The 21,421-nt window shown below is 38.5% G+C and overlaps 1 protein-coding gene and 1 long non-coding RNA gene across 7 annotated transcripts in view; both read right to left on the reverse strand.

Moving 5' to 3' along the window:
- Positions 1-4,808, reverse strand: part of LOC136016201 (uncharacterized) — a 62,249-nt gene extending 57,441 nt beyond the window's left edge. For both annotated transcript variants that reach the window (XR_010613530.1, XR_010613529.1), the window contains exon 1: positions 4,779-4,808. This is a non-coding gene — a long non-coding RNA (uncharacterized LOC136016201). The remainder of the gene's footprint in view (positions 1-4,778) is intronic.
- Positions 4,809-11,965: 7,157 nt separating this feature from the next.
- Positions 11,966-21,421, reverse strand: part of SBF2 (SET binding factor 2) — a 272,165-nt gene continuing 262,709 nt past the window's right edge. For 4 of the 5 annotated variants that reach the window (XM_065683019.1, XM_065683021.1, XM_065683020.1 and 1 more), the window contains 5 exons: positions 18,573-18,677; positions 16,977-17,170; positions 16,511-16,598; positions 14,824-14,955; positions 11,966-14,529 (listed from right to left, as the gene is read on the reverse strand). In XM_065683019.1, coding sequence (XP_065539091.1) covers positions 14,431-14,529; positions 14,824-14,955; positions 16,511-16,598; positions 16,977-17,170; positions 18,573-18,677 — 618 coding nt within the window. In that variant the 3' untranslated portion in view covers positions 11,966-14,430. The remainder of the gene's footprint in view (positions 14,530-14,823; positions 14,956-16,510; positions 16,599-16,976; positions 17,171-18,572; positions 18,678-21,421) is intronic. The other variant, XM_065683018.1, reaches the window with a different exon arrangement.

Here is a 21,421-nt window from a genome sequence, read left to right on the forward strand (position 1 = left end):
CTGCATGTCTTGCTTCCACAGTAAAAATATTGGTGGCAAATGATGCTGGCAACCAAGGTAGAACAGGACATACGTCACATTGCACACCCTATCAAACTTACGTAAAAAATACCTAGCTGTCAAATATGTGGAGTGTTGAAATTCTTTGCCATAAACTGGTGTTAAGTTACATCACATGGCTTCACTAGAGTTTGACTTGAACCAGAACAACATATCTGAATTTCTGTGTGCTTTTAAAGAACTTCTTGGATTCAAACTGCTTGGCTGTAACTTGACTGGAGGGATTCATCAAATCCAGCTCTGCACTGAATCATGACACAAGGGAAAGTTCTGAGCTGTATTACTTATCCAGGCAGATCTTTCAGAGCACAGGACTTCAGGAGAGCAAACACAGCCCTGCTGAAGTTTATCTTCAGCTATAAATAATGATGCTCGCTGTAAGAGCCTGTACTAGAAACCAAAGAGCTGCCCTGCACATCAGTCCAGGAACAGGTTCCCATCTTATGCACTGAGCCAGCCTACACTTTCTATTACTAGAGCTGTCCAACTTAAAATTTTCAGTGACACTGAGAGTAGTTATTACATACTAAGGTACTTTTTCTGGGAAATCAACACAACTAGGTGCCTCCTTGAAGTGCATGTGCACCCATGTACAGCTTCAGAAACAAATAGGAAGAATTAGAGGTCTGCAGCCAGTTGCAGGGCTACAATCTCACTGGCATCAGGAAGACATGGTGGGATAGCCCACAGGACTGGAGTACTGTGATGAATGGATAGAGGCTCTTTAGGCATGACAGGCCAGGAAGATCAAGAGGGGGAGTTGCCCTTTGTGTGAGAGAGCATCAGGAGTGCATGGACCTCTGCCGTGAGGCAGCTGACCTCCTATGGGTCAAATTAGGGGCAGACCAACATAAGCAATGTTGTGCTGGGTGTCTGCCACAGACCATATGACTGGGCATAAGCAGATGAGGCCTTCTTCAGATAACTGAAAGAAGCCTCAAATTCATGGGCCGCAGTACCCACAGGAGACTTTAACCACCCCTAGAGCCCCTGCTCCTTTACTGGGTGACACAGACTCTCCGCCTCTGGCAGGCTTAGATAGGGGGCTCATGTCCCCACAGCCACAGGTCTACAGAGCTGCATCCTGCCTCAGCAGCTTACCCTGAGTAATGACTGTGGATTCAGGGACAGCTGTTCATTATAGATAGTATGAATTTTATATACTTCATACCATCAAATATTGACCAGACATCTAGGCATATATGTTTTACTTATAAATAGTTCCAGAGATGACTGGGAAAAAACCTGTAGCCTACATTATAAATTATGTCTCTACATTAGCTTGTGTTATGTTTCTGTAAGTAAAGGTTGAAGGATCGAGTCCCATTTAACACAGTAAACATAATCCACCTGAGCAAGATCTCTGGGTCACTCCTTTGGCCGGGCACTCAGACTGATGAATGCTTTGACATAAAAGCTTTGTATGTGTTTTACAGATAATCAGAACACATTGCATATGAAGTACAAACTAGTTTCTATAGTTGCTGCACTAGGGAAGAGCTACAGTCAAACTAGCTGACTCTGCAAAAAAATGATCCCTGTATCATACGTTCATTTTGATTACTACTTGTAACAAACATTATCTCTTAATTTCTTTTGTGGAATCATAAATCCACTGAATTAAAAGCAATTTATGGTGTCACTTTCAAACCCTGCTGAAGCTTCCTTCATCCCGTGGTTATTAACATGTATTATTTTTGTTCTTTTTCCAAAACACAGTATTTTGGAAATTATGATGGTAAAGCCAGAGAGGACAGAAACACGATTCCAAAGGAAAGCAACTTTAATAACAACAGCAAGCACTGCTTTCTATGCGACAAAAGCTCAAACTCAATTTAATAGACATGATAACCTTCATGAGGATTAAAATCTCTGTTTTGCTGAACTTGAGGTGAGCTTTGCAAAGAGTTAAGGAGGCTACAATTTCACCCTTGAAAAAGAATTCAGGAGCAAGAGTAAAAAAACTCAAAGGAACTAAAGATAGCCCTTTTGCTGGTCTCACATGTATGACAGCTGTTCAGCTGTGTGTTTTCCTGGATTTTGCTGCTCATGACAGCAAAGAAACACACCTGTCAGAGAATATGCCAAGAAGCTAGGAAAATATCCAGGAAGTTAGTTATAAGTCAAACTAAGTACTGTAATAGTCAATATACGCTGTTTATACTCGTGTAATCAGACATAAATGTTCTGGTTAGCTACAATATCACTTGGGAGCAGAGCAGTTGATCCTTTTTGAGAGTCAGCTACATCAAAGTACCGCAGTAAAGCAAAGAAGGACCCATCTTGTTTAAGATGGTAGGTTTATCTGAAGTTACTGCTGTAACTATAAAAACACAGTAGCTGGGGGGGTATTTAAAAAGTGATTTAAAATGATGCAGTCATCCCATTTCACACAGAAAGAGGGCTAAATGTAGGTTTTATCCTACTCTGTCTCTCAAACCAGCCACTTACATGAAATCCACCTATAGCATTCACCTGCAACTTCGGTTGAAAAAAGGGGATTTCTTCAGTTAGTCACATACTAAATCATACCATGGTTCCTGGTGTGAGCGGTTTGGATGGGCAATGTCATCTAAAAACTCTGCCCCAACTGGTATGTCATATACATGTCAATGACATGTAATGCAAAAAATGCAAAGCATGCAAGTATCCTATTCTCTTGATCAGAATAGAGGAACATCTTACCCCTTCTTCTGAGCACAGGAGGTATCTTGTTACTCATAATGGCACCAGAATTTAGAAAAATGTATTTTCTAAGATGACAGAAGCATGAAATGTTGTCAGACAAAACGTAAGACATAGTTAACAACAGGAAGAAGCTGAGGACCTATCAGTGCTTTATAACACACTATAATGCAACATTAATCAGGAATCCTTGCTTGGGAGGTGGAAACATTTCATCTGTGAACGGTCTGACTTCAGTGTCTCAAGCAGCAATTACTTACACGTGCTTTTTAGCAAATTAAATCATCAAAATATTCTCCATCACATTAATGCAATGTCCAAATTTTCTTTTATTCTACACAACTTCAACACATTCAGCATATGTGCAATTTAGTATTTTATTTTTCTATGGAAAAACTCCACTGACATGATTAGCCTCAGAGGCATTTCTGATCTACAATAAATCCTTCACGGAGTTGAGATTGAATACAGAAAATCTCTGTTGTAATGTAGGAATTAGATGCTAAAGGTGGGTTAGCTGTACTTATTTTCTCCAATTTGTTTGATTTTTATTTGCTTATTCTGAGGCACTTCTTTTCCACAGAGTCACATATGGAATCAAAATGTGTAATAATACAGTAAACAACAGCTGCAGCCACGTTTTGGCTTGCTTCTATTTCTATACCATGTTAATAGTTTTTGCTAGGACTTTGCAAAGCTCTAGGTTTTATCACTTAAAGAAGGAAAACCACCTCTGAATATACTTCAACATTGATAGAGATCAGCTCAAGCAGAATACAGTACCACACGTTTCCTTAACAACTGCATAAAATGTACTGTGAGAGACTGGTACAATGCATCTCAGCTACTAACCACCAAGTCATGCAGCTGGCCTTAGAACAACTATAGTAAGTAGAAACTTCCGTTCTCAGGGCTGAGCTCATCACCTGGATCACAGTCTTTGAGTCTTACACCATGTACTTCAGAGCTCCCTATGAAGCAGGCTGAAGGTTACACACCAAAAGGCACACAAAAAACCCCACCTGGGAATTCCTTCATTTCAGGTAGTAGGACCTCTAGTACAAAAGCCATCTGTGAATATCATCACAACACAGGCTGTAGGCAAACCATCCAGAACAGAACATACCCTTAAGTACAGCAACACCGTACTCCCCAAATACCACAGTAAAAGTCTGCTGTGTACTGAGTCATTACTGTTCAAAAGCCCTTATATTTTAGCAGTTTCAGGAGGACAGTAATTCTTGGAATTACACCATCATATCAAAACTTCCAGCACTGCCCTTTGAACTCCATATGCCTCCCTGCTTTGCCTTTTGGAACCTCCTTTGGCCGAATCACGTTCAGAGCATTGGGTCACACCTCACATGCTGTGGCAGTGGGGCAGTTCCTGCTCCCTTCTCAGTCAAGGGGCAGAAGAGAGGGAGCCCTTGCTGTGGTGCAGGAAGCCTTGCCCAGCCTCAGCTCTAATCAATATGCTGCTTCCCTTTCAGTGACTCCCAACACCATCCAGAGCCATGTGGCTGTTTGGTTACTGGGCCATGTACCTCCAGGGCCACAGTCCGCAAACCTCTCCATTAGGTTTTCAGCCTCACACCTAGCTGAGGAGACCGCAGGACCTAGGGTTTGGTTTGCCTTTTTGTTTGGTTTTCCCTAATAAAAAGGAGTTCTTCAGGCAGCTGAGCCCTACCCCACAACCTTACCTTTTCTCAGGTACTGAGCAGTGCTCTTGCAGGAGTCCATCACCTTCCCCTGGCCCAGGCAGGAACAAAGCACAACCACAGGCATGGCCACCACTGCTGTTTCTTCTCTGCTCCAGGCAGGGCTGCCCCAGAGACAGGTGCAGGTGGCAGTGATGAGGGCAGCTGCCCCAGCCGGGCTGTACACCAGCCACACCTGCACCCTTTCGTCTCTGAGAGGGCAAGCCGGAGTCAATGCCACTTGGCATGAGGAGTGCGTTTCAAGATGCATTAGGAACATTTCGACCATCTCTGTTCAGGTGAGGGCCTATCCTTTTAAAAGAATTTAAGACCTACCTTTGTGGAGACCTCCTCCCCAGCACCGCCATGCACAGCTAGCAGTCAGCCCCTGCCCTGAGCTGACCACGGCCACCTGCAGCTGCAGACACTTTCATACTGATTAACCATTACCCAGCATTTGTATTGTGTTGCAATTTCAACTGTTCCAAGCCACCATCCCAGGGCAGCTCCTCTGGTGCACAAGATGGCATTTCATCCACCCACGGTGTGTTTCTGGCAAGGGCTTTAGTAATCTGTAATGATGACAATCCTCTTTATCCTTTCACAGAAATAAAATATTAAATTAAATAATATCCACTAAAATATGTAATATCCAGTAGAATTAAATGATATCCACTAAAATGGCAAAATTACTGTGAATCACACGTTTTTTCTACCTCTGAGTTTGTTCTCAGTCTTGTCCATGCTCCTGCAATGTAATTTGGACATATCAACCCCTGGATAAAAACGTAGTCTGCAATTTCTATCCATTCTGTGCTTGAAATTTTTAGTCTTTCATTCTTCTAAACTCTGTGGAGGCCTGTGCAATATCAAGAAACAGGGCAGCCTTTTTCACGTTTTGCAGGTAAAAAGTAATTTCCCATTTTCTGCCTTTGCCTGGCTGCCGTTCTGCCAGCTCTCGATCTCTGTCCCCTCTCCCCTCTCCTCCTCATTTAATGCTACCTTGTGTAACAAGGCAAGAGCTAACAGTTTTAGGATCTACTTTACTTTTCTTTGCACGTGCTGTATTTGTACATGCCCTCTCATAAAGGCCTGGCTTTTGTATTTAATATTGAAATTCAGGATAACACGCCTAATTTGAGAAAGAAGAATTTTGTTCCATGTTAGCATTTAATTTTTAATCCAGCAGTGAATAATTCAGATGGTGGCCAATACGAAGGCTTGTTTTCCAAGTAAACATCTCCCTTTGTAATGACTATCCATCTTTATTCTCAAAAAAGGACTAGTTTTCTCATCTCCCATTCTCTTCAAGCCTTACAAACCAGATTTTGATAGTGATCACAAGATGTGTAGCGTTTTACCTGTTATCTTTTTTAAGGGCTGTATTACTATTTCTTCTTACAGTGTCTAGTACATAGTGTCACTGTGCTTGTTTCTTTAAAAGGAACAGCTTTACTTAATGCAGCAAATCTCAGGTTTATTTTAACCACACATTAAGAGTCTATGAAAAATTAAGTTCCTTTAAAAAGAGCAAAGGTAACAGTTCTAAGTAGCATCACATTCCTCAAATATTTGTTAGCACCAGTGAGTGACACCTGGGCCCACTTTTGAATGGCATTTTGCTTCTTCCCTATCCACATAAAATGGAACAGGTGTGTTTGCTGCATGGTTTCTGGCTGAAAAACATTGTGCATCAGTGGAGACTTTGTTTTAGGTGTGCTGTTTGTGTTTCAAACGGCCAAGAATTGTCTCATTCTTACAAGAAATAATATTAATTACATAGCAGCTCAAAATAGTATTAGCAATAATTACCCCAGTAATAAGACACAGCATTGTATTAGCAATTTTTAGTCAGCCCACGGACCATTTTGCCTTCTGTGCTTTGACAGTAATTAATGCTCAGCTACACTGAAAAAAGTGCAAGAAAATTTATAACCAAATTGTTTTGGTTAAAGCAACAAACATTAACTAAAGGCATGCATATTCTACTATATGGATAAAATTCTATATTATTAATTATTCCACATTGAGAGTGTCATATAACAGATAAGTATGTTACATCATGGAAAGAAGGGCCCAAATTTGGAAATCAGAGACTCGACAGTGCATCCTTTGTACCCATCTCCAGCAGCTGATACTAACTTGGCTAAGCCTGCATTTGATAAACAAAGCTGTGATGTTCTACTGGAAATACACTTATATTAGCGATGGTATTTCCAATGACCAGAGTTCAGCATACTTGACGTTGGCTTCATGTTAACCTCTTTCCTCAGTGCTGTTAAATCTAATTCCAAAGAGCGATTATCACATGTCAAGTACTGAGAGTGTTTGAAATCCAGGCTTAGATCCAGTTTTACAAATTGGCCTCTTATCCCTTAAGGCAGGCCAAACTCAATCACCCGTTTGGTTCCCCTACCTCCCCCAAAATTCCAAAATATAGATGTACAAATATTTCAGAGCACTTTGGAAAACAAAGACTCTTTCCCTTTTGGCTTTAATCACATCATAGCACCTGCAAGTATTTTAGGCACCTCTAGGGAACAACCCTGATCATCTCTGCATCTCAGAAATTTCTTACCTAAATTTAGACATGATCAGACAAGTAGAGGGCAAAAACACAAATCAGGGAGAGAAGTACAGAGGGAGATTTTGGTGAACAGATAATGCAACTACTCAGAGGAAAGTAGAAATCCGAAGTCTTCCTTTGCTACTAGAGATGTGGGTGTACAGGATCCAGTTCCAGGGCCTGCTTACCTGAAATTCTTCCCAGTTGTAGTATGAGCTTTCCAACACTCCATTCTGTTACAGATACCTGGCTTTTTCCTTTCTAATTCCTTGATCATCTGTCCAATAGATGAATATGCACTAAACTGCTTACATGTGCTATTTTGATCTCTGCTTTACACTGGCATCAACTCATTGCTATGTTAGGCACTACCAGCCAGGGGTTGCTTTCTCCCTGCATCTTTCTACTTTTTGAAGTTCATGTCCTTCTTCATCTCTGTTCATCCTGGCTTGGTGAGAAGAAAACATATGCAAAGGTTAATCTAAATTCCTATCTTCTAATAAACACCAGTGAGAACAGTAATACAGTCACTTGTAATGTCAAATGTCACTGAACACCTCACTACCCTTTCATGTAACTCAGACTGGTAATGAAAATGAACAGACTGCAAATGACTGAGATGGAATCCAAAGATAAACTGAAGGATCTATGTCTGTTTTGGTTGCACATATTCACTTTTCAAATAAATAACTTTTCAAATAAATAACTTTTTCAAATAATAACTTTTCAAATAGAGTTATCAAGTTGTGTTGAGATACCATCACCAAATAAGGAAACAGTCCCTATCTCAAGTATTATATGAATTTACTTTAAAACAATTTAAATATGCCTAATGTTTCACTGTGAAATGGTGAACAGGTCTGAGAAAAGGTGGAAAAGTTTGCACAGAACTGTATTTTCAGGAAATATCTGAGTATCATAAGGCAACGTGCATGCAGTAACCTAGGACAAGGGAGAAGTGTTTTTAACTGAGGCCTTTCTAACAACAGCTAAAAAAAATTGTGGCAGTCCACAGCAAGTTGCTAGGATATACATGACCTTACTGATAGCAATATTTAGTTTTGACAGCAAAAATGGAAAATCTGCTTGCATGACAAAAATCTGTGTGCATTATTCTTTGAACTAAACCCCGCTCAGTACCATAGTAAACAGCTACGTTTGGTTTTTATTCCCATGCTGAGAAACTTGTCACATATGCCACTGTGTGGTCAGCTGTGTGGTTTTAACAACTGAAATAATAACTGATAAAAATGAGTTTATCTTAAAAAATATTTTCTCTACAGAGATTTGTGCCATTAAAGAGACAAAGTCTCAGAAGACCATTTCTGCAGGAAGAACAGGATGCAAACTTTGATATTTTAGCGTTAAAAACAGGTGTCTGATTGCTGAGGCAATGTTATGATACTTCCTGAGATTGGAAATAAGACCTATAGCCTGTCCTGACACTGCTAACATACAAAATACACAGTGGTTAATTACACATTTGTACATAACTAACTCCTCAATTTATTCCTGGCTCTGGTTCATTAGCATTTGATGGGATATTTTCCAGGGTTTCAGGCATTGCTACACACACCAGGAGACACTGCAAGCTTTTCTTTGTGTCAGGAGCCTGAAGAGGAAGAAGCCGAGCTACTTTTGTCTTAAATTTTGATTTTATTTTTTTTTTTGTCAGAATCATAGAATCATAGAATAGTTCGGGTTGGAAAGGACCTTATCATCTAGTTCCAGCTCCCCTGCCATGGGCAGGGACACCTCACACCAAACCGTGTCACCCAAGGCTCTGTCCAGCCTGGCCTTGAAAACTGCCAGGGATGGAGCATTCACAACTTCCTTGGGCAACCCATTCCAGTGCCTCACCACCCTCACGGGAAAGAACTTCCTCCTTATATCCAATCTAAACTTCCCCTGTTTAAGTTTTAACCCATTACCCCTTGTCCTGTCACTACAGTCCCTAATGAAGAGTCCCTCCCCAGCATCCCTATAGGCCCCCTTCAGATACTGGAAGGCTGCTATGAGGTCTCCACGCAGCCTTCTCTTCTCCAGGCTGAACAGACCCAGCTTTCTCAGCCTGTCTTCATACGGGAGGTGCTCCAGTCCCCTGATCATCCTCGTGGCCCTCCTCTGGACTTGTTCCAACAGTTCCATGTCCTTTTTATGTTGAGGACACCAGAACTGCACACAATACTCCAGGTGAGGTCTCACAAGAGCAGAGTAGAGGGGCAGGATCACCTCCTTTGACCTGCTGGTCACGCTCCTTTTGATGCAGCCCAGGATACGGTTGGCCTTCTGGCCTGCGAGTGCACACTGAAGCCGGCTCATGTTCATTTTCTCATCGACCAACACCCCCAAGTCCTTCTCCGCTGGGCTGCTCTGAATCTCTTCTCTGCCCAACCTGTAGCTGTGCCTGGGATTGCTCCGACCCAGGTGTTGGACCCTGCACTTGTCGTGGTTGAACTTCATAAGGTTGGCATCAGCCCACCTTACAAGTGTGTCAAGGTCCCTCTGGATGGCATCCCTTCCCTCCAGCATATCAACCGGACCACACAGCTTGGTGTCACTGGGACCGGTCCAACACCGATCCCTGGGGGACACCACTCGTTACTGGTCTCCAGCCGGACACTGAGCCATTGATCACAACTCTTTGCGTGCGGCCATCCAGCCAGTTCTTTATCCACCGAGTGGTCCATCTATCAAATTGATGTCTCTCCAATTTAGAGACAAGGATGTCCTGTGGGACAGTGTCGAATGCTTTGCACAAGTCCAGGTAGATGACATCAACTGCCCTACCCCTGTCCATCAGTTCAGCAGCCCCATCATAGAAAGCCACCAAATTGGTCAGGCAGGATTTCCCCTTAGTGAAGTCATGCTGGCTGTCACCAAGCACCTTGCTGTTTTCCATCTGCCTTAGCATGCCTTCCAGGAGAATCTGCTCCAAGATTTTGCCAGGCACAGAGGTGAGACTGAGTGGTCTGTAATTCCCTGGGTCATCCATTTTCCCCTTCTTGAAAATGGGGGTTATATTTCCCTTTTTCCAGTCATCGGGAACTTCACCTGACTGCCATGATTTTTCTAATATGATGGCCAGTGGCTTAGCAACTTCATTCGCCAGCTCCTTCAGGACCAGCGGATGGATTTCATCAGGTCCCACGGACTTGTGCACATTCAGGTTCTTACGATCTTGAATCTGATCCTCTCCTACAGTGGGCCCAAGGTCTTCATTCTCACAGTCCCTGCATCTGTCTTCCAAGACTTGGGTGATGTGGTCAGAGCATTTGACAGTGAAGACTGAGGCAAAGAAGTCATTCAGAACCTCAGCCTTCTCCAAATTCAGGGTAGCCAGTTCTCCTAATAGCTTCCAGAGAGAGCCCACATTGTCCCTAGTCTGTCTTTTGTTTGCTATGTACCTATAGAATCCCTTCCTGTTATCTTTCACATCCCTTGCCAGATTTCATTCTAACTGGCCCTGAGCTTCCCTGACCTGGTCCCTACCTTCCTGGACAATATCCCTATATTCTTCCCAGGCCGCCTGTCCTCGCCTCCATCTTCTATAAGCTGCTTTTTTCCTACTCCACATTTCCTCAACAGAAATTTAAAGATAGAGTCCCTCTGGGGGAAAAGTCATATTAGCTGAGGTTGGAAAGGTCTACAGCAGATAAACAAAAAAGGAAAGTTAGTCTTTGGAGATTTTGTATTATGCAAAAAGAAACACAAAACCAATCCTTATCAGCAGCATTTGTATTAGTAATCTATTCCTTTGAGATGGTGGCTGGACTAGTCAGTAATGAGAGGAAAAAGCACCCTTACTAGTCAATTGAGAAAAAGTTGTATGTGAAAAAAATCAGAGATGAAAATTTCCTAAATGAGAATGTGGATGCTAATAATGCCATTGGCTTGCATGGTAGCCAAAAATCTGGGAAGAAACAGATCAAATACAGACAAAACCTCAGAAAGTAGGTGCGACGATGATACGCTGCATGAACTTTAGCATAACCAGGGAACTGGTAGATTCATTTCAGTTTTCTGACTCCCCAAAGCAAACACAGGATAATCATGAACAGACAAAATATTTGGATGATCACAAATATGAAAAATGTGAAATGTGGTGCAGCCACTGAGACATACTCCAAGAATATTACAGGATGAAAAGGCAAAATGACAGTATTTGGACAAGATCACCACATTCTTGTTATGTCTGCAATTGACAAAATATCAGATGCAAATAATGTGTGTGGGATGTGATACAAAATTTTGAACATTTGTTCCTGTGTCTGTTAGCTGTTTGTGTATTATTACATAACCAGTGACCCACACATGTGGCATGCTAAGTATGTTATTATTTAGAATACTAATTCTAAAGTTCCATCAAAAGTAAGGAGTTTTATAGAAAATACTTGTATGTTAGATAGGAAAGAGTAATTACTAATATAATATTCTGGTAGCAACCCTTCAAAATGTAAATTCAGTTCATCCTGTCACCTATTATGCGGGCATTTTGATAGTCAACAGAGAGAAGGGCAACCAATCTTACCCCTTTACACAAAGCCTCTGATAATTCTCTTTTCTACAGTGGGAATGTTATGATACACAGTATGGAAACAGTAATACAACACATCAGAGGGAGCACATGTTTACCTCAGCCCCAACTGGATGGGTTCCTTTTTCTGAAAGGTTTTCACAGAATATGAAGATGGATCCCTTTGTACAAAGAATTCTTCCCAAAGAAATTCTCTGTCCCTAATTTTCTATTTCTGCTGCCACAACTCAAACACACTGACAAACCCCATAGCTTATGCTTTGCTAACTTCTCTGCATTTTGTCTAAGTCTCTGTTTGAACCTTCAATTTGTATAAAAGAGACCCCCAGGGGCACTGCAAACCTTGTGTCTTCACACCAAGAGCCTATGCCTATGATTCCTTTGTGTATACCTTATATAAACACCACAAATATAAAAAAATCTCATTTAAGCTTTTATTTAGGTATTTTTAAGTTAAGTTGCTCAAGTCCATTGTCCATCAATACAGACACTAAAAATTGAGATCAACATTTAAGGCAACATTAGCATCCATGCCAAGCTCAATATGCAAACCTTACCACTTAAGCACCACGGCATCCAAGATTTGTCACAAGTCCCCTACCTCTGTCACACATTCCCTTTCCATTTTAACTATGCTATCCCACATTACACTCAGTAATTCAATGTAGATGCATATTCTCAAGTAAGACTTTGTCATTTTTTGTATATTTTATTTCTTATGAACTAGATAATTTTTGCATAAGGTGATATAAATGAGTGAGATACATGCCAGGGTGAAAGTATGCAATTGATTTATGTTGTGATACCAAATAGGATTAAAAAAAAATAATAAAAAATTAACAGCATTATTCAATAACTTAGTATGAACATTATATGTATTTAGCCTTTTAGTAAACACTTGTTAGAATGGTAATTTTGCTTTAAATTCTGATTTCTTTAGTCTTTAGTGTTACTGTTGACAAATGTTTAAGGATGCTCAAGTGCAACTCTTATGTAAGAATATTTACAAGTATACAAAAGACCACATAGTTTTTAATACACCCACTATTCTTAATACAGAGTAAATAAGGATTTGTCTTGTGCCTGTGGAAATATTTCAACATGTGGGTCTTGCTTTTTTCTCTTTTACAGTAAAAGGAAAGGTTTTACTTTTCCTTAAGAAGTGTATTTATTACAAGATGGTTAGCATACATATATCACATAACATACAAGATTTAAAATTAACTAGTTACAAAATAACGAGTGGTATGTATATTTTCATATAACTGAAGAACAGGATCAGTATTTTACAAAGTACATATAAAAGTACTTCATATACAAAGAAAAATACAAATGTGCAAACACCATTGTCACAGGTGGAAGTTTGTCAATTGAAAAATGCTAGAAAAATCCTTCATATTTTTGTCTTGAAATTGTAAATGCATTAAAACCAGCTGCATTTCCTATTGTGTGTGGTGAGAAGTTTATGTTCCTTTCTGACAAAATACATTAGTTATAAAAAAAACCCCAAACAAACTCACAAACAATTTAGTAACTGAAAAATCTTATAGGTATAGTCAGTTTGGTTAGGCTGACAGTAAATTACAAGCAGAACATCTGGAAAAATGAGAAAATAGCGAATCATATATACAAACCTTTTGTAAGATTAGTGTGCTATTTAAAATATTAACATTTTAAAATAAAAACAATGGCTTAATTACCTACATACTCTACTCAATGTCACCACTATCTGCAGATTGTAAAATTTTTACTATCTTGGGGCTATTAAAAATGTTTTGCCAAGATTTTAAGCTGAACAAACACAATTTTATCAAATGTAAAAATCTATAAACAGTCTTCCAATTCATGTGCAAAAATGTTTAAAAAGTATCAAATCATGACACATCAAACCTGATTATGTACATATTTAATATCTGTAATGTTGTTAACGAGCTAATATTGTTCTGCTATAAATAACTTAGCTCTGTCCTGCAAAATGTCTGCATTTTAAAGATTTCAGTGCAAGTGCTTGCTTCATTGTTTAGTGCATTATTACGTTTGTCATTTTGTATTTTACAGTGAGCAGAACAGCATATAAGTTAACATACACAACTCACACATAAGAGATCTTTCTTCTACTGAATTCCTAGTTTGTTTTCCATTTCTCCTGGATAGCGGCAGCCAGTTTTCTTTCATTTATACCATTGCAAATAGAATCTAAAAAGTGCTATGATCTTCAGATAATCCCTAGAATTTGAAATAGAGCAACCACATTGCAGAAGCGCTCAATAAAGCACAACATTAGAGAATGACCTTCACACTGGTAAGACACTTGGAAGTCTGGTATCAGGCAATTTCACTTTTTGGTCTTTAAAAGTATCAATTGTCTATAAAAATTGGCAACCTGATATATGTGTCACTGGACTCTCAGGCTTCATTTATTTATTCATTTAAAGGAACTGTAGATACGTTCCCTCTTATGCATGACTAGCTTGGAAATAAGAACATTTTGCTTGAAAATATAAATAAAGTGAAAGTTCACTTCCTGTTGGAGGGAAAATTTCTACAATTTCCTCTGGACAGGCTTCCTAACAAAAGAGCTCTGAAATGATAAAACCAGGATTAGGTGATAGTGCAAATACAGACCACTTTTATAGCTAGGAATTGTGCTGAAGAAAGTGGAAATTCAGGATAAATGGATGATTATTTTTCAAAGGCCTCCCTGCAGAAAAAAAAAATAGCTGTTACAGTGGTTATAATTATTGAATAGGAAGGGAATTTTAGCATATTATGAACTTTTATGGCTGAAATGTAAGGAAGGCTGGCTGTCAGTAACATTTCAGAACTTAGCTTCTTACAGGAAGAGATGCTTTAAACGTGTCTTTATCATGGAACATTTTTCCTTTCTAAGCATCTGAAATGCAACTCTGGATCCTATCCATCCATTGTTGAGCGCTCTGTGCATCTTGGGCACAAAAATTATATACACGTTTATTTGTCTTCAACTGCAAAGGAAAAATAAGAACATGAAGATAGGCAACACATAAAATAGAAAATGAAACTTGCATACTTTAAGCTGTAATATTCAATGCACTAATTGGGTCTGAATGTACCATTTGTTTAACTTCTGCTGTTGAGAGTGAGAGCCAGATGCTAGCTGTACAAAAATTTTTTGTCTTGAGTTGGCATGACTGCTCCTTCCTAGCTCACACCTTCCAGCAGGATGGAAAGTAGTAGGTTCAATACACCAAGTAAAGAAGCTTTCGCATAAAGATCAAGTAAAACCCAGAAATACTTACATCAAAAAAAGCTTTTTCACTTGCATGTTTTGGGGCTCCAATTGTCGGAGAAGCAGGAATCACAGTTTCTACTTCTGCAAGGTCTATGTGTCCTTTACAGCTTGTATCCTCACCAGAATCATAGTATCGCAGCTTGACACAAGAGAAAAAAAATAATTCCAAATATGCTACTTAGATGGACATTTCACTTCTGTTTTCCTGGATACAACATGGAGTGGTAAGGTTGAGAGGCACAAGTGTTATTAGGACCCAAAGACATCAGGCATGGGAAATTTCTAAGACAAAACTGAGAACAGAGAAGTCTCCACCATCTGCTCCTGTGCAGACATGGAGTTGGGGAAGGAGCATTTTGTTACCAGATTTTCAGAGAAGAGAAGCTTCAAATATTCCTGCATTGCGCCTCGTCAGAGGACGTGTGAAGGTTGAAAGCGGAACATAAGTCTTTAGGATTCAGCATTCCTTATCAGTTTTTCTAACAGAAACCACCTAATCACTGTTCATTACTTTGAAACAAATACAAAAGCTTTACTTCACCAAGGAATTAACGAAACAATTACTCTCTACATTTCAAGGATTTAAAATGATCAGAAAAAATTTAAGTATAATTTTAGATAATTACAAACTGCACAGAAAACTCTCATTTTGCTATACTGCACTTAGTGGTTTGAAAGAAGCTTGCCTTTCTTTTTTTTCTCTCCTTGCAAAGGTATTTTGGTATGAATGCTAACCACTCTGCAAACTGGGCTCCAATGTGCAAACAAGTTCCAAAAGAGAAAATCTCTTACTTAAAGAAAAGTGAGGAAAAAAAAAAATATCCCAGAAATCAATGCAAAATAATGAAGCAACCTTCACAGCAAGGTCAAACAACAGAATTCCAACTAAGACTGACCTATATTAATCCTACAACCATGAAACTCAGGAGGATATTTGGTTATACACAATTTTTACAAGTATTTTTCTCTTCTGCAAAATGGAACCTTTTCTTCTATATACCCAGAGTATACATATCTTTTTGTTTGCAAGGAAAAATGCTAATGGCAAAGTGCTTGAGGAACAAAGAGACTGCAAAATCCACACCGAGGTTACAATAACTACTACTGTTTCTATATGAATGCCTGAACGAAACTTGCTATCAGTTACCATATTAGCTCCCAGCACTCAGAAAGAGCTTTTAGTTCTTTTGGTCATATTAAAGAATAAATTATGCTTACCACTTAATTCCTCAATGACATTCTAGAGTTAACAGTGCTCAGTGCTTTAACAAATTGATTGTATTGCTTGTGTACCTTAATGCCCAGAAAATGTCCTCAGGCACTACCTGTTTTTTTTTTTTCTCCTGAGGTATGAGGCAGGCAAAAAAAATGTTTATACCCAAACAATAATGCATGACTTCCAGTCTAAAAAGTCTTTTATGATTATATGCTAAACATGTACTACTGTTTAAAACAAACCAAACCAACCCCCAAAATAGTAAAAAACCTCTGTCCATTCAGAATGCTGTATCTGCTACAAGATACACAAGATAAACACAGATATATGGTCTATAATGATGTAACACACACACTGCATAAATACACATCTAAAAATAATCATTATTAGCATTTGTAAACTCAATCTATACAAACTCAGTCAATAAAAAAAGCAGCAAACTAGTCATAAACAAGTTCATTATCTGAATAAGTTTTACCTGGTGTTTTGTCACATCCAGCACAAACCAGCGAGGTTTCCAACCTTTTAGTAAAGCTCCTCTTTTGTATAGCGTACCTTCAAAAGATCTGAAAGGTACAGAAAACACAGAAGGCTTGATTCTATAATATGAATATTAATGATACATAAAAGCCCCCAAATGACTACATACATACTGAAACACTTCTTTTACTGCAGTAAAACAAATTTGTTTTAAACCAGAATACTGTTTCAGTACTTTGGATGCATTAAATGTGCAGCTACAACTTGCTTGTGCATATAGAGAGGAAGATTGAAAGCTACTGCTAGGAGAAAGAGGCCCACCCATCAAGATAACTGAGAAAAAACCCCCACTATGAAGGAATAAAGCATTCTGTGCATATGAAAATGCAATTTTTTTTCCTTGAACAGAGACTTGTACCTATCTAATAAAAAGTCCATAAACACTCTATAATTATTCTGTTTACCTATTTTCATCATTCTTTGATGTGAAATGATTGTACAGTGTAGTTGTTCTTCTGTCTACTCCATTAGAGGGAGAGATACTTGCACTCTGTTCCTCACCCAGCCCACTGCCAGGTATTTCCAACAAAGACCTCTTTTGATAGGAATGTAGATTAGCTGACATCATTCCCGAGGAGCCAGAAGGATCTCTTCGGAGCTAAATAATATGAAAATAAAAGAAGAAACGTAACACAATGTGTCTTGCATTGTGAGACTGTCTCAACTTTACACTGATAATATGTGGTACAACACAAGTTGAGAATTACTATGAGACCAAAAAAATCTTCATACTATAAGTCAGTACTGCCTCAGAAAAGAAGTCAGAGGGATGGCAATTCAATGCATTTCTTAAGCATAACAGTTCACATGGTGTGAAAAATCAGTATTTCAAAAAAGCCTTGCATACTCCAGTGACACAATCTTGAACAATGTCTCCCTTGAGAATTCGAATTAGTCAGGACATTTGGATACAATAAATTTCCCTACTTTCATAGAGAAGGAAGGAAAAGGACAGGAAGGGAAAGAAAGGAGAGAGAGATGGAAGGCAAAGAGTGCAGTTTCCAAGAGCTACTTTACAGATCCAATACAAATTATTTTTATAGACTCTCAATGACCTGGAGTAAGAGGCATCCTAAGTTTGGTCTTAACCTAAATGACAGCATCCTAGAGATAGAGTTCTTTGGGATTGACGGTAGCTATTGCATTTATCTGAGAATCCTTAAATAACAGCTAGGACAGGAGACTGATACCAGGTATATTTATACTTGCATTTTCTATTCTGCTTCCAATTCAATAAAAAAAGCCTCTGCTTTGCTAGAATTATTATTTTTTTTTTCATCTTGAATTTATCTAGGGTATAAAGTGAGCTTTAATGACTGACAGACATAAAGCAGATTCCTTTTCTGAGAGGAAAGGACAAATAACGAAGTAGTGCTGTGGACTAAACACTACATGAAAGCTGGCAAATCTGAACAAGCACATGAAGCTGAAGACTTAAGGTACAGTCTTGAGCTGGCAACTTATTGTGCCAGATTTATACTCGCAAAAACCAGTACCATTCTTCCTAGTGAACATGGATTAAAAAAAAAGCAGCCTTTGGCTTAGAAAATATCTATATTGTTAGCGATTGTTTTTACCACAGTCAAGAACTGGAAACACAAGCATGAACGCTTCTGACCTTTACTAGAATCTACAGTTCCAAAATTCCATTTAGACGTGGAAATATCTTTACTCACTTCTGAAACTCTGTTATGTCCTTTTGGCTAATTTTAGGAAATTAGGTTTTTTGTACTTCAAGAATCTTTCCAGTATATAAAGTCATATGCTCACGCTTATTTTGTCTGTGTATCTTAATCTACTCTGGTAAAGCCATTAGGTAAATAGCACAAGCATAAATATGTTTTTCTACATACAGAAATACAAAGTCAGTGTAGTGGGTTAGAACAACATTTCTGAAAGCAGTATTTTACTCCAAGAAATACAGTGATTTTGTTAGAGCCCCAGGTAGCCCATATAGCAGGAATGGAATGCTCTGTTGAATGAGCTCTTTTACTACTTACATTGTCTTGCCTGGTGTCATCTTTTAGACTTATTTTGACTCTTTCCCACAAAAGCTGCCACCTTTCTGGGCTCTGATTTAATTTACTTTCCAACTTTTCGATTTCCTGAAACAAACAACAAGAGTTTTCTGATCACAGAATCACAGAATCACTTCCTGCAATCATTTTTGTACAACCATTTTCTAGTCAATATTTTTACACAGGTAACTTTTAGGCTGTGTTGACCAGTAAAGTAGAAAAACCTCTGTCAAACTAGCTATACACTGAAATCCACCAGACTCAGGAGTCAAAAGCAACCAAGTACAGCATCATCCACAAAGTTGTTCTTGCATGTCACAGGTTGGAAGAGCCATTATGCTCTCAGTTCTCTGCCAGTTCTCCTGAACACACAAAATTCAGTACCAATTGCCATAATAGAAACATGACAATGGTAAGGATAGGCTATATTTTTATAAAAATATTTACAAAGAACAAATTCTGTGCTGTGACACCAACATTGTACATTGCCAATATTAACATTTACCCTGGTTGATAACATGTGATACAAAGCGGTAATAAAAGAAGGAAATGAAACAGAAAGATTTATTCAGTTTGGACACCAAACTGAAACAACATGTTCTTGTTGTGGAACTTGGGAATATGACCTATGTCGATAACCTCCAGTTAGGGTAATTTCCTGTTAATAAGACAGTGCATGCCAAATAAAAAGAGGCAATTTCATTAGTTTATGTTTACTTCTGAACACTCATCAATACATTTGTCATTACTTTGATATGTGGTCCATATTTCTCACCATGCTTCCTTTCTATATTTTTACTTTCAACAACTACATTGTTATTAAGATATGAATATCAATGAAATAAAATTAAAACCTCAATTTTGAAATCCAGTTAAGTATTGATGGAACCAAAGCCTGCCATAAGAGAGAGAATTCTCATGCTATATAAAAACTAACTAAAACCCAGGGCATTTATTTTCAAAGGAGAGACAGTAAGTCTCTGTCTTTACTTCTACTACACCAAGTGATTAAAGCAGATTTCATGATACTCTCCAACTCCTAATGGTCTTTTAGAATGAGAGTTTCTTCAAGGTATTGTTACTGACTGAAAGACTTACAGGAAATTACTATATTTGACCAGAAAAATCTTGATATCTGAATTGAAAATAAAAAAATACCAGTATTTAACAAAACATTTCTCCAAACTCTTCCCTGCTGAAAGTAAATTAGAAAATGCAAAAGTAAAATTAGATATAAGAAATCTGTCTTATCAGCAAGACTCAAACAAGAAGTTTTAAATACTGAAGAGAGCTGAAAGCCATATATACATTAAATATTCTGGGATTCTCTTCCTGCCAAGAAATAAAACCAGAATAGTTTTGTTTGGAGTATCTTCATAGGTAGATACGAAATAAGGAGTGGTGAACACAAGCCATACTAAAGGCTTCTCTAGATTACTTGTTCCTCTTTCAAAGTGCTGAGTGTAAAATGCTTCCTGATGAGATACAAATGACTGAATCAATCTAACACAGACATTTTATGTAAAACGCTTTCCAAATTGCTGTAAAAGGATACAAGCTCTTTTGCGCTGAAAGTTAGTCAGGTTTTAATCTGATCATTCTTTGTGCCCTAGTCTTGACTTCTGAGTATGAGTCTTTCTCTGCAGATTCTGGAAGTAACTGAAACTTGTTACTTAGCAACTGGGTCACATTCCTTCTTTTTTGGCTCTACAATGAGTAGCGCTTCCAGAACTTAAAATGAAAACCTTTCAACAATCTCCTAGATATAAATTGAAAAGTTAGGAATACATTCTCCTTTAATAAACCCCATGTAAAAAAACTTACATGGCAATAAATCATTAAGATTTACTCTTGTTCCTTCAGTTCTAAATTTTACTGAAAATGTCAGGTTTTTTTTTTTTTCTTCCACATATGGAATGGACTATGAATAGCTGCATTTCCTTGAGAGAAAAATGCCTTAAATTTATCTTTCTGGTTCATTCCCTGTTGCCTAAACTTATGGGAGCAGAAGTCAATACATATAAAAAGAAAGGCTGTAGCAAATACAATCTGTGGATATATGAGTATCAATTTCCCGAAATTAGTTAATACTAACGATTAGCATTACTGTGCCTTTCAAAAGATGCATCTGCTAAGTAATCTGCTTTGTAATATCTGAATGGTACAGACTTTGGGGTTAACTTTGGAGTTAACTTTGGAGACACTCCAGAACTGTGGAGACCGATCACCTCCTTTGAAACCACAATGAGTTTGTGCACACAAAACAATCTGGATAAAGTCCTTCACTAGTCAGCTGTTTTGACCGTGACAAAGCACCCTGTTTTGTGAGCCCTTCCTTGTCAGTAGATATAACTCCTGGGCTAGAAGACTTCCAAGACTTTGATCACAAATGGAAAGATACTGAATGTGTATCCAGTGACTGAATTACTGCCTCTGTCAAGCGTTTAGACTTGCATGTGCAACAAGTTGTACATGACTAGTCGTTCAGTATTTGGAATAAACTTCATGGTATAGGGTCCACTTTGATGGACCAGTCTTTCTGGCACATAACTGCAAGCTCACACCTATTTTAAACTATTTTTATTGTTTTGCTGGTTATTCATTGACCCCTTATACAGCCTTAGCTCTTTACAGTGTACATTTACAGCAGAGTTAATTTAGATGACTGGCATCTTTTGAGTTTGCCAACCTCTTGCTGAGCAATCACCATCTTATGTTAAGTGATGTAACTGCTTATTTGGAATAACAGAATGTGTAGGTTCACCTCTCACAATTCTTAAAAGTACTGGAATCTGAATGAGTTACGAAGACTGAATACCTTTTTAGGTATG

Source organism: Lathamus discolor, chromosome 6 (assembly GCF_037157495.1).
Source record: "Lathamus discolor isolate bLatDis1 chromosome 6, bLatDis1.hap1, whole genome shotgun sequence".
Classification (NCBI taxonomy): Eukaryota; Metazoa; Chordata; class Aves; order Psittaciformes; family Psittacidae; genus Lathamus; species Lathamus discolor.